This window comes from Balaenoptera acutorostrata, chromosome 4, assembly GCF_949987535.1.
Source record: "Balaenoptera acutorostrata chromosome 4, mBalAcu1.1, whole genome shotgun sequence".
Taxonomy (NCBI): Eukaryota; Metazoa; Chordata; class Mammalia; order Artiodactyla; family Balaenopteridae; genus Balaenoptera; species Balaenoptera acutorostrata.
In genome coordinates, this window is record NC_080067.1 from 69,623,249 (window position 1) to 69,637,446 (window position 14,198).

At 40.2% G+C, this 14,198-nt stretch overlaps 1 protein-coding gene across 7 annotated transcripts in view; it reads right to left on the reverse strand.

Moving 5' to 3' along the window:
- DGKG (diacylglycerol kinase gamma) overlaps positions 1-14,198 on the reverse strand; it is a 203,295-nt gene that overhangs the window by 131,662 nt on the left and 57,435 nt on the right. For all 7 annotated transcript variants that reach the window (XM_057545820.1, XM_057545817.1, XM_057545819.1 and 4 more), the window contains 2 exons: positions 10,944-11,109; positions 10,303-10,365 (listed from right to left, as the gene is read on the reverse strand). In XM_057545820.1, the coding sequence (XP_057401803.1) occupies positions 10,303-10,365; positions 10,944-11,109 (229 nt within the window). The remainder of the gene's footprint in view (positions 1-10,302; positions 10,366-10,943; positions 11,110-14,198) is intronic.

Genomic DNA, 14,198 nt, shown 5'->3' on the forward strand with positions numbered 1-14,198 from the left:
TGGTGCTGGGAAAACTGGACAACTACATGTAAAAGAATGAAATCAGAACACTTCCTAACACCATACACAAAAATAAACTCAAAATGGATTAAAGACCTAAATGTAAGGCCAGACACTATCACACTCTTAGGGGAAAACACAGGCAGAACACTATGACATAAATCACAGCAAGATACTTTTTGACCCACCTCCTAGAGAAATGGAAATAAAAACAAAAATAAAGAAATGGGACGTAATGAAACTTAGAAGTTTTTGCACAGCAAAGGAAACCATAAACAAGATGAAAAGACAACCCTCAGAATGGGAGAAAATATTTGTAAATGAAGCAACTGACAAAGGATTAATCTCCAAAATATACAAGCAGCTCATGCCGCTCAATATCAAAAAAACAAACAACCCAATCCAAAAATGGGCAGAAGATCTAAATAGACATTTCTCCAGAGAAGGTATACAGATTGCCAACAAACACATGAAAGGATACTCCATATCACTAATCATTAGAGAAATGCAAATCAAAACTACAATGAGGTTATCACCTCACACTGGTCAGAATAGCCATCGTCAAAAAATCTACAAACAATAAATGCTGGGGAGGGTGTTGAGAAAAGGGAACCCTCTTGCACTGTTGGTGGGAATGTAAACTGATAGAGCCACTATGGAGAACAGTACGGAGGTTCCTTAAAAAACTAAAAATAGAACTACCATATGACCCAATGATCCCACTACTGGGCATATACCCTGAGAAAACCATAATTCAAAAAGAGTCATGTACCACAATGTTCATTGCAGCACTATTTACAATAGGCAGGACATGGAAGCAGCCTAAGTGTCCACTGATAGATGAATGGATAAAGAAGATGCAGCACATATATACAATGGAATATTACTCAGCCATAAAAAGAAGTGAAATTGAGTTATTTGTAGTGAGGTGGATGGACCTAGAGTCTGTCATACAGAGTGGAGTAAGTCAGAAAGAGAAAAACAAATACCATATGTTAACACATATATATGGAATCTAAAAAAAAAAAAAAAGGTCATGAAGAACCTAGGGGCAAGACGGAAATAAAGATGCAGACCTACTAGAGAATGGACTTGAGGATACGGGGAGGGGGAAGCGTAAGCTGGGACAAAGTGAGAGAGCGGCATGGACATATATACACTATCAAACGGAAAATAGATAGCTAGTGGGAAGCAGCCGCATAGCCCAGGGAGATCAGCTCGGTGCTTTGTGACCACCTAGACGGGTGGGATAGGGAGGGTGGGAGGGAGGGAGATGCAAGAGGGAAGAGATATGGGGACATATGTATATGTATAACTGACTCACTTTGTTATAAAGCAGAAACTAACACACCATTGTAAAGCAATTATACTCCAATAAAGATATTAAAAAATTAAAAAATAAAAAAGTAAAAAAATTAAAATGACCCACGTTTGAAGTTAAAAAAAAAAAAAAGGTTCTGAAGAACCTAGGGGCAGAACAGGAATAAAGACGAAGAAGTAGAGAATGGACTTGAGGACACAGGATGGGGCAAGGGTAAGCTGGGATGAAGTGACAGACTCGCATGGACATATATACACTACCAAATGTAAAATAGATAGCTAGTGGGAAGCAGCCACATAGCACAGGGAGATCAGCTCGGTGCTTTGTGAACACCTAGACGGGGGGACAGGGCGGGTGGGAGGGAGACGCAATAGGGAGGGGATATGGGGATATATGTATACGTATAGCTGATTCACTCTGTTATACAGCAGCAACAAACACAACAATGTAAAGCAATTATACTCCAATAAAGATGTTAAAAAAAAAAAAGGTCAAACTATTTCCAAGTAAACCTAAGTGTATCCCAAAACAAAGCTCAAGAATATTTATAGGAATACAAAAATATCCAGTACAAACAACGTAAAATTTTCAGTTTGGCATTCAATAAAATATTGCTACGTATGCAAAAAAGAAGAAAATGTGAACAATAATAAGGAGAAAAATCAACTGAAATGGATCCAGAAATGATAGAGATGATATAATAGACAAAACGTTTTAAATAGTTATTATAACTGTATTCCATACATCTAAGTAGCTGGAAGAAAGATTGAACATGTTAAGTAGAGACATGAAAGATATTTAAAAATGCCCACATCAAGTGTCTAGATATGATATGCTAAATGAAAACTACAAATATACTGAATGGGATTAATAGCAGATTAGATATTGCAGAAGAAAAGATTAGTGAATTTGAAGCATTGCTACAGAAACTATCCAAAAAGACTACAAAAAAAGAAAAAAAAAAGAGTATCATACCGGTGAGCTGTTGGACAACTTCAAGTAGTCAAATAAACATATAATTGGAATACCTGAAGAAGAGGAGAGTCAGGAGCAGAAAAAAAATTAAAGAAATAATGGCTGACATTTTCCCAAATTTGTTGATATTTGATAAAAACTATGGAACCTCAGCTACAAGATGCTCAATGAACCCCAAACATAAGAAATATATATAAAACTATACCAAGGAACACCAAAATCAAATTGATTAAAATCAGTGATAAAAATCATAAAAGAGGACAGAGAAAAAAAGACACCTGATACAGAGAGAAACCCAGATAAGAATGACTATAGCTTTCTTACTGGAAACAAAGTATGCTAGTAGCCAGTGGAACAACATCTTTAAAGAACTAAAAGAAAAAAAAAAAACCTGTCAAATTAGAATTCTTTACTCAGTGAAATATCTGTAGAATTAAAAGGCTAAATAAAGAATTTTTCAAATGTACAAACCATATAGAGCTGTGTCACAAGAAATGGTAAAGGAAATCCTTTCACTAGAATTACACTATATGGAAACCTGAATTTATACACAAGAATGATGAGCACTGATAAATATAAATAGATAAATATAAAGAATATTTCTCTTATTAATTAAATCTTTTAAAAAGATAGTTAACTATGACAATAACATGCTGTGTGGTTTATAACATGTAGAAGTAAAATGTAGAAGTAAAAAGCACAAAGACCTGGATAAGAGAAATGGAGGTATGTTGTTGTAAATTTCTTATAGTATATGCAAAGTGAAATTCTGCTACTTGAAGGTAGACTGTGATAGTTAACACAACTAAGATAAGAAAGGAGATAAAGTGAAATCATAAAAAAATTCAATTGACTTAAAAGAAGGCAGAAAAAGAGCAAAAGGGAAATAAAGAACAGAAAAAAGAAAACAAATAGCAAGATGGTGGTTTTAAACCTAACTATATCAATTATCACAGTAAATGTAAATGTTCTAAAACTCTAACTAAAAGGCAGATATTGTCAGATTGGATTAAAAAATAAAACCCAACAACACGCTTCCTATAAGAAAGTCAATTTAAATATAAAGACACAAATACATTAAAAGTAAAACAATGACAAAAGATATACCATGGCAACACTAGTTAACCAGAGTGGCTATATTAGCTATGAATATAATTATAATAAAGTAAATTTCAAAGCAAAGAATATTACTAGGGATAAAGAGAGTCATTTCATAATGGTAAAGAGGTCAAGTCATTAAGACAACATAATACTCCTACTAAACATTTCTATCTCTAGGTCTTTACCCAAAAGGAATGAAAGCTCTCCGTACAAAGATTTGTATACGAATATTCATATTTTATTTTTAATAGCCAAAAACTGGAAACAACCCAAATGTCCATCAGTACATGAATGGATAAACAAATTGTGGAATATCTACCTGTATACTGAAATACTAATCAGAAATAAAAATATGTTAATCACTGATACACACAACAACATGGATGAATTTTTAAATTATTATGCTGAGTGAAAGAAGTGGAAAAGAGTACATACTGTATCAATCTATTCATATAAAATCTAGAAAATGCAATCTGGCCTATAGTGACAACAAGCAGATCAGTGGCTGTATGGAGATGGAGATGGGTGGGTAGGGAGGGTGGGAGAAACGGATGATAAAAGAAACTCTTGAGGCTGATGAATATCTTCATTATATTGATATGGAGCTGATTTTATTGGTGTATACAGACATAAAAACTTATTAATTGTACATTTTAAACATGTACAATTCATTTTATGCCAATTGTACCTCAACAAAGCTGTTTTAAAACAAAATTGTCAAAAAAACCAAAAAACAAAATTGTCATTATGTGCAGATAACATAATACTCTACATAGAGTACCCTAAAGACTTCATGCAAAAACTGTTAGAACTAATAAATGAATTCAGCAAGGTAGCAGGATACAAAATTAATATACAGAAATCTGTTGCATTTCTTTATACTAGCAATGAAATATCAGAAAAATTTTAAAAATCCTGTTTAAAATTGCATCAAAAACAAAACAAAACAAAACAAAAAACCTAGGAATAAACCTAACCAAGGAGGTGAGAACTATAAAACATTGATAAAGGAAGTTGAAAATGATTCAAAGAAATGGAATGATACCCTATGCTCTTGGATTGGAAGAATTAATATTGTTAAAATGGTCATACTACCTAAAGCAATCTATAGATTTAATATGATCCTTATCCAATTACCCATGACATTTTTCACAGAACTAGAACAAATAATCCTAAAATTTATACGGAACCACAAAAGATCCAGAATTGCCAAAGCAATCCTGAGGAAAAAGAGCAAAGCTGGAGGCATAACTGTCCCGGACTTCAGATAATACTACAAAGCTACAGTAATCAAAAGAGCATGGTATTTGCACAAAAACAGATATATAGATCAATGGAACAGAATAGAGAGCCCAGAAATAAACCCATACACTTGAGGTTAATTAATCTTCGACAAAGGAGAATATATAGTGGAGATAAGACAGTCTCTTCAGCAAGTGGTGTTGGGAAAGCTGGACAGCCACATGTAAATCAGGGAAGTTAGAACACACCCTCACACCATACACAAAAGTAAACTCAAAATGGTTTAAAGACCTAAATATAAATATGACACCATAAAACTCCTAGAAGAGAACATAGGCAAAACATTATCTGACATAAATCATAGCAATATTTTCTTAGATCATTTTTCCAAGGCAAAAGAAGTAAAAGCGAAAATAAACAAATGGTACCTAATCAAACTTAAAAGCTTTTGCACAGCAAAGGAAACCATCAACAAAATGAAAAGATGACCTACAGAATGGGAGAAAATATTTGCAGATGATGCAACTGACAAGGGGTTAATATCCAAAATATACAAACAGCTCATAAAACTTAATGTAAAAAAACCCAATCAAAAAATGGACAGAAGACTTAAACAGACATTTCTCCAAAGAAGACATACAGATGGCCAACAGGCACATGAAAAGAAGCTCAACATCACTAATTATTAGAGAAATGCAAATCAAAATCACAATGAGGTATCACCTCACATCAGTCAGAATAGCCATCATTAAAAAGTCTACAAATAATTGCTATAGAGTGTGTGGAGAAAAGGGAACCCTCCTACACTGTTGGTGGGAATGTAAATTGGTGCAGCCACTATGGAAAACAGTATGGAGGTTCCTTAAAAAACTAAAACTAGAGCTACCATATGATACAGCAATCCCACTTCTGGGCAAAGAAGAAAACTCTAATTTGAAAAGATACATGCACCTCAATGTTCATAGCAACACTATTTACAATAGCCAAGACGTGGAAGCAACCTATGTGTCCATCGACAGATGAATGGATAGAAGATGTGTTGTATATATATACAATGCACTATTATTCAGCCATTAAAAAGAATGAAATAATACTATTTGCAGCAACGTGGGTGGACCTAGAGAGTATCATACTAAGTGAAGTAAGTCAACAGAGAAAGACAAATATTACATGATATCACTCATTTGTGGAATCTAAAAAATAATACAAATGAATTTATTTATAAAACAGAAACAGACTCACAGACATAGAAAACAAACTGATGGTTACCAAAGGGGAAAGGGAGTGGGGGGAGGAATAAATTAGGAGTATGGGATTAACAGATACATACTACCATGTATAAAATAGATAAGCAACAACGATTTACTGTATAGCACAGGAAACTATATCCAGTATCTTGTAATAACCTATAATGGAAAATAATCTGAAAAAATATATACCTGAATCACTTCGCTGTATACCTGAAACTAACACAATATTATATATATATATATATATTTTTTTTTTTTTTTTTAATATTTATTTATTTGGTTGCACGGGTCTTAGTTGTGGCATGCGAACTCTTAGTGGCGGCATGCATGTGGGATCTACATCCCTGACCAGGGATCGAACCCGGGCCCCCTGAATTGGGAGCACGGAGTCTTAACCACTGCACCACCAGGGAAGCCCCTAACACAAAATTATAGATCAACTATACTTCAGTTAAAAAAACATTATGACAGCCTTTTCCAAAGATCCTTTGGTTACCAGAGCTTTGAATGGATCTTGAGCCATTGTTCTAGTCCTCATTGAGGTCTACTGTTCAGTCCAGCAGTCGAAATGCTGGGGCCCAGAGGGACTGAGTGGCACACAGTCCCCCTGGTGTCCTACCTGCTCATGCTGCCTTACATGCAATACCCCTAACCCACACCCATCGAGCACATCCCTCAGGGACTACCCTCTTCCAGAGCACAGGGGTTTTGCCCAAGTGTCACATCACATACCCTTCTAAATGAGCGTTCTTGGGCAGAGCTGACTTGTTCCACCTTCTCTCTTAGTCTCTGCATTACTTCTTGCCTTTCAGTTGGGCTGTGTGGAAAGAGCACCAAGCTAGAGGCAGAAAACTGGGTTTGTGCTAAATGGTGTGTGATCTTGCACAAGAATGCTTATTCCCCACACCCAACCTCAGTTTTTTCATCTGTTAAAAGACAGACTTGCATTAAAATTGATGTTTACCAGAAGTTTTGAATGACATGAATAACGTTTGTGAATATAATGCTAAGTGAAAAACAAAGCTGGATCCAAAATTATATATATACAGTCTGATTCCAGTTCTGTAAAAAATTTATGGAAAAAACCCTACAAGGATACATATGTATAGGTGTGTGTGTGTGTGTGATCACATTGGTAGATTTAGGTGATTTTGTTGTTTCTTTAGTTTTTCTGTACTCTTCAGAAAATTTTTTATTGATACAATGTGTTACTGTTAAAACTGGAAAAAAATAATAAAAAAAAATGGAGGGACTTTCCTTGAGATTCCAATAGTCCAAGCTGCTGAACCATCTCAACAGCCTGAGGAACTAAATAAAAACCAGGGGAATGAAGTTCACATTGTTTATCCCATCTTTTCATGGGCATTCGGGGAAGGGTGATTTCAGCCCTTCCTGAGCTGACATCCTGACAATGACATGTTGCTCAAGGCTCTGAGCCGACCTCTGGACTCAGTGAAACTCCTGTCTGCTGTGCCTATGGACCCAACCATGCCCCCACCTGACTCTGGGAATGAATAACTTAAAGCGGGTTGTTCTAGATCTGAGCTTGGAGCTTGATCTGATAGGCATAAACAGCCATATCAAATGAAAATAGAGTTTCTTCTTCTTGGGCAACAGGAAAAGGGTGGAATTTTCAACAGATGGCCTGATTTAAGGTGATTCCAGAACTTGGCTCTTCCTTGCTGGCAGAGGCCCTGCTCTGTGGCGTCCACCTGTCCCTACATTCTTGTTTTTGGCGAATAGGGGCATCTAATTAAGACATTCATGGAAGGTGGCCCAACAGGAAAAGGATTTGCTACTTAACATCACAAGTTACAAAAGAGGATGAAAAAATGCTGTACACCTCCCTGGGCCAGCAGTCAGATAACTGCCCTTTCATGACTGGACCACAAGAGACTTATATTCTGCATGCACGGGAAAACAGTGCATGATAAATCACTTCTCCAGGAGCAAGTCTCTGGAAGTTGTTCTGAGACCCCAAATGATACAGATATTGCAAATAAACATGGTGGTCAAATAAGCCAGCCAACGTCTATTATCATCATTCATTATCTTTTCTCAAATATCACATAATGACAGGATCCCCACTAAGTCCTTGTCTGGTACCTTGGAAACTTCAGCCACTGAAACAAACTCTGCCCAGACAATTTGGAACCTCAGGGAATGAAGTGTAACTTCTCTCAGGTTCCTCTTGAAGTTCCAGATACTTGGACTAAGAACATCTATGGGTAAAGAATCTGGGTAAAGAAAAAGATGCTTTTCTTTGATTTTTTTGCTGAGAGTTTAGAATAATCTCAAAGCTTCCAGTTTGAACCTTTTCTTTCTACCATGAGAATGATTTATGTCATAAAATGCCCTCTCTATTCCAAATAAGATTTAAGACTTATTTATGACTTTAATCCATTTGACCAAGGTGCCCAAGACCTAGCACGCCTGGGTGAGATGCTGGGCAGAGGGGTGGGTGAGCTTATACTTTGCACAGTCTTGCCCTGCTGCTGTCCCTGAAGGCCTCAGTAAGGCACCAGTACTCTTAATCCTTGCTTTCTGGAGCTCTATGAGAAGTCTGGATTTTGCTGAGCTTATGGTCCAGAGGCAATTCTCCTTTCCCAACCATGTTCTTCTTTTCCATTCAGAGTGAATTTTTGATCTCATCAGTCTTTCAGTTACACACTGAAAACTCTATAATCCTCTAGTTGCCCTTTTGGCAATGACTGGAAAAAAGATGAGAACTACATCTATCACCCACTCGAAGAAATTCTCTCATCCTAAGTCTCTGTTACAATTAGTTCTCATTCAGTTGTATTATCTCTTACCTATTCTGCCATGTGTGTATGTATGTATATAATATATATTGAAAGATACAATAAAACTGCATCTTTATCCCCTGGGCACATCCCAAGAGCTGGAATTCACCAATGTGCATCAATCTTTTCCAAACAATAATGCAAAGGAAATAAGGTCTGTCTCTCTGAGTCTTTGTATGTGAAGCTCCAAGAGCAACCTGGGAGGGAGACAGTCCCTGAGAGTCCTTCCATGAGAAGACGATGCCCATCTGACACAACTGGAGACTGAGGGTGCAGACTGAAGGAGATCTTGGCAGACATGATGAGTTGAGAATAGGGTGTGCTTCTGGAGGGTGGCCTGAATAATAATTGCTAATATTTACTGAACATTTACTCTGTTCCAGGCACTATACTAAACATTTTACACACATAACTCACTTAACCTTTTTCACTTACTGTCATCTCATGTTACAGATGGGGAAACTGAGGCACAGAGACATTGTTCAAACATACCCAAGGTTTCAGAGCTAGGTGTTGTCAGAGCTGGGTGTCAAACCCAGGAAGTCTGTCTCTGAAGTCCGGATTCTTAACCAATATGCTTATTACCTGACCCAGCTTAGGTTGATAGTGTCCAGGAAATTTGTATTATATCTTAGAACAGAGGTCAAGGAGGATAATCTTTGTTCTTTCCAGTTTTACTAGGAGCTTCTGCACTTGGGACTGTGCCTGTCAATAGCCTGTCAACAGAGGAATGGCCTCCCATTGATAAATGTGCCGGGGAGTTTCCACATCAGTCACGACCCAAGAGAGGGTGCATGGACAGCCAGGCATCATGACGTTGGCTCCACTGGGAATGCAGCCTTGATCATTCCACTAGGACCTAACCAAACTGGTGCCTTTACGTGGAGACAAACCTTAGTCCAGGCACCCCAAGAGAGACCACTGCTTCCTATCTTGGTGCAGGAAAGAGCAGCAGCTTGGAGGATGGACAATTCTGGGTTGAATCCCCAGCTCCTCAGCTCGCACAGTGGTATGTAATCTCCTAAAGCCTCAGCTCCTCAGGTGTGACGTGGCGTGATTACAAAGGCTAAGGTGAAACATGCAATAAAGCAGGTGCCTGGCAAATAGATCTTCAAAACAACCTTAGCTGGCTTCCTCTTGCTCCTCTCAACTTGTTCAAACAAGTGCATGTAAATATCGTGGGAAATCAACCAGAGCACACTCTTACCCTCTTTCCCTAACCCCCTTCAGCCATTCACTGGTAGCCTCATCTCCACCTCAGCCCTACGGCCATTTCTTCCCATATGCTCTCTGTCTCTCTCTCTTTCTCTGCCCCCCTCTCCCCCCACCGTACACTTTCTCCTTTTCCCCTCTTTGGTTAGGCAGACCCCTCAGAAGTAAACATGTAATGAGCTGTCCGAAGTCCTGACCCGCCCTGTTTTGGGACAAATGAAGCAAGAACCTTCATCCAGCCTCAGAATCCCAACACATTTGAGTGTCAGGGGCCCCAGAGATGGAGGCAGACAAGATCTGCTCAAAGGCATACAATTACATGGAGGCAAAACTGCTGGTTAGATTTTCCCCCTTCCCCAAGGATGAGGTACTGCTCACTCCTCCCCCAAAGACTTACCCATATCAGGGGCACAAGCCTCGTCTGCTTTGGCAGCATTATCTGCATTCTGTATGTTGGAATCTGGGGAATAAAAAGAAGATGTAGTGACCAGCCCATGCCCTCTAGGTTTTTAGAGAGGCAGGTAGGAGACTTTCCCACGAAGTCTAGATCACTTGGGTTATGCCCATGTCTCTGGTGTCAGCTGGGTTCATGCTCACTTATTGGGGTTGGTAGTGTCTCCCCCATTATAGCCCAAACTTCAGAAAGACAGTAACCACAACTTTCCCCTCCGGTGACTCTCCCGGGCTCGTCCCAGCCTGGGCACAAGAGCTGAATGTGCTCTCCAGGGACTGGCAGCTTTTGTGGGTGGCCCGCCCGCCCCTGCCATACATTAGGCTGTGCCTCCTCTTCTCCCCATCCTCTCCTCCGATCCTGAGTAGCAGGAATTATGCCCTCTTTATTTCTCTTAGTGAGAGATCCATCAGACAGGGCTTCCTGAAAGGGCAGGAGTCTTGGTCCCCTGGTCTCCGTGACCCCCTCTTCCCCATAGGGAAGTTACCAGGCACAGAGGACCATCTAGGAGTGCAGGCTGAACCTGTGGCAAGTGGGTTAGAGCTGCAAAATCTCCCTTCCATCTTGGGGAATGCTGGTCCATGTACCTGGGCCACTGGCTTCGCTGTTGCTGGCCCCCTCCTTTGGGTGGTCCGGGGTCTCCTGTCTGGGCTTCTGGCTGAAGGCCAGGAAGAGGTGTGTGCTCAGTGGCTGTGGAAGGTCCACCTCCAGGTACGCCCTCATGAACAGCTTGAAGACGTCATAGCTAATAGGCTGAGAAGGGATAAAGATGGAAAAGTCAGTGGAGAGAAGTGAAGAGACAGAGGGCAGGAGAGAAGAAGAAAGAATGGGGGAGCTGGCAATGGCAAGGGAAGCAGAAGGGAGTGGAGTGATTGGTGGGGGCAGGAATGAAAAGGCCTGGGAGTTGATAGAGGGTGACAAGCGTAGGGAGCGGGGGTAGGACGTGAGGAAGAGAAAACGCTGGTGGTTGTGTGTTGGGGCTTGGTGGGCCATGGAACCATGGGAGGCTTTCGTAACAAGACATATCTAAGTTTAGGAAGAAAAGGGGGTGCTGAAGACTGAGCACTGGGAGTGAGGGCTCTGCCTGAGTCGGGGACCACATGAGGGTCTTGTCTCTAATGAGCAGGACTAGGTCAGTGCCCTGGAATCCTAGGTAAGATGAAGAAGAATGGTAGGGAGAGGGAGGTGGGGAGGACAAGACAGGGGTATGGGATTAAGAGATACAAACTACTATGTATAAAATAAAAAGCAACAAGGATATATTGTACGGCACAGGGGAATATAGCCATCACTCTGTAATAACTTTAAATGGAGTGTAATCTATAAAAATATTGAATCACTATGCTGTATACCTCAAACCAATATAATATCATAAATCAACTGTATCACAATAAAAAAAAAGATGAAGAAGGATGTAGTTGAAAACACAATGGAAAGAAATCGCTCTTCTGCGGTATGTCAATTTTCTGCTTATGCCGTGAGGGATGTGATTCCTGAGGATTCAGGTCTCAGAAAATAAAAAACAACAGGCTCCATCTTTCATTACTTTCATAACTGACCTTCTTTGGACAACCCTCAAGATAACAGGGCAGGGTGTGTGTCTGGCTCGACTGCTCTCAAACCATGTCCTTGTGAAGGTTTCAGGCACTAGGAGAGAAGAGCAGGAAGCCAAGGACAGAAGGTAAAAACCAAGAAACAAAGCCAAAACCTCTCCCTGCTGTATGTCGCCCAGTGCTGCCTGGCTTCTGGTCCCAGGTTGGGAGAACTGTGCCAGAAAGGGCTGCTGCACTCAGCAAACACTCGGCAACAACAGTGAGCAGTGAGTCATCACTGGCTTGTGCTTTGATGGCATCAGATTCTTCATCAAATCAGCAGATGCTCCTGGAAATCATCTGAGGAAGCACTCCTCCAAGATCTGCTGTGCAGGCTTTTGTGAATAATAGCGATAAAATCCCTTTTTGGGAGCCTACTTGGCTCTCTCTGAAAATGTTGGTAGCATTTAACCCCTTGTCTCTTCTGGAAGATCTGGGAGCCTTCCCAGAACCAGAGTTGGCTGGCACGCGCACGATCAGGTTTTGGATACAAAGTCCTGGTCCTTAAAACAAGCAATGCCCTCTGGACCCCACCAGGAGGGAGCTTGCAAGGCAGTTTCTCCTTAGCCCCAGGCTGGGCTATTTAAACATCTCTTTAGCAGAGTGAAGGAAGCCTGATTCAGTTGGACAGAGGATAATGAAGGTTCATTACCAGATGAAGGCATCTCTAAGCAAATGGTGGACTCACATTTCTTGTGACAGCCACCAATCTCTATCTCTCTGCCTTTCCTGCCCCAGAATCTCTGTGTCTCTCTCTTGTACTCTTTCTGTCCCTCTCTGTCTCCACTGCCTCAACACCTCAGAATGTCCCTTCCACACACATCCTCTTTTTCCCAGTACACATCAGCAAAATCTTTTCCTCCCACTTTCCCAGTGGAACCCACCATGACCTGCAATTCCACCCTCCCTGCCTCTGATGGCATTTCCCAGCACCTGCTTGTCTACCTGCAAGCACGTTCAGGTCACTCTTCCAAAGAAACTGCTGGCTGCTCGAGCTACTAGCCTGTGCTTCTTCCCTTCCCCTTCACACTTCTCCTCACCTCCTTAATCCATTCAATTTGGATTCTAGCACATCACCTCTGAATCTGCTCTCTTGAAGGTCACAAATTCAATGGTCTTTTTTTTAGATCTTCTCATCTTTATTATTAATTTATTTTAAAAGGCTCTTTTTGCATCGTTCTTTCCTTTGCACTATTTTAATCAACAAGTAGTTTTACAATATAGTTTTGAGTTCCAAAATGTTGTTAATTTTTTTTCTGGTTGGCCTCAAATTGAAAACTATCAGCATATTTCTGGAAAACAGCGTATACTAAATGATTTAACAAAAAAGGAAATTCAGTTAAACAAAGTCTTACATAATGCTCTTAAAAAACCAAAGCTGAAAGATCTTCAAACAAGATCAGTGTGAGATTCAGGAGACCTCGTGGCTGGTCTGAGGTCCACCACATTTTCCTCCTTTTTTGAACCTCAGGTTTTTCTTTAGCAAACTGTGAATGCTGGACCAGAAGATCTCAAGTTCTAAACTTCTATTAGATTCTTCCTTAAACCAGTTCCTCTTCCTGACCCTACAGTTTCTGTTCATGTCAATGGCAGCATTATCCTCCAAATATTCCAGGCTCAGCTTGAACTCCCAGTTGTCTGAGATCAATTCTTGTCCCTTCCTTCTTTCCACTGTTCTTTCGCAACGTCTGTCATATCCAGGTCTTTTCTGTATCCATTGCCCGTCGGCCCCACCCTGACAAGGCGGCTGTTGAAGTCCCCCATGCTCCTGGTTTTCGACTCCTGTTTCATGTGTCCTACCTGTACAACTGCAACGCCCCTCAAAGGCCTCCAGGCCTCCACCTCCTTCTGTTAGTCCTCTCATCTTTTCCATCCTTGCCAAGGTGATCTTCCCAAAGCGCAACTCTGATCAGACTGCTTCCCAACTCAAAAACTTTCCATGGCTTCTAATTGCTCATGGGAGAGTTGAGACCACTTGTCTCCAAACTTTTAAAATCATGCGCCCTTCTGTAAGACTTTCAAGCATACACTGTCATTTATCTTTACTTAGACATTATATATATGTACTACTGTGCTCCGCTACTATACATTATAAAAGACACACAAAGAAATTAGAAAATGGAAATTAGATGAGATAAAAATCAATGTAAATAGAAGGTCTAATATGCAGGGTTCCTACAGTCCAGTGGATCATCCTGTGCACTCCCTGAGTCCTTTGGGATTCACAGCCCTACCATAATCCCACTCCAA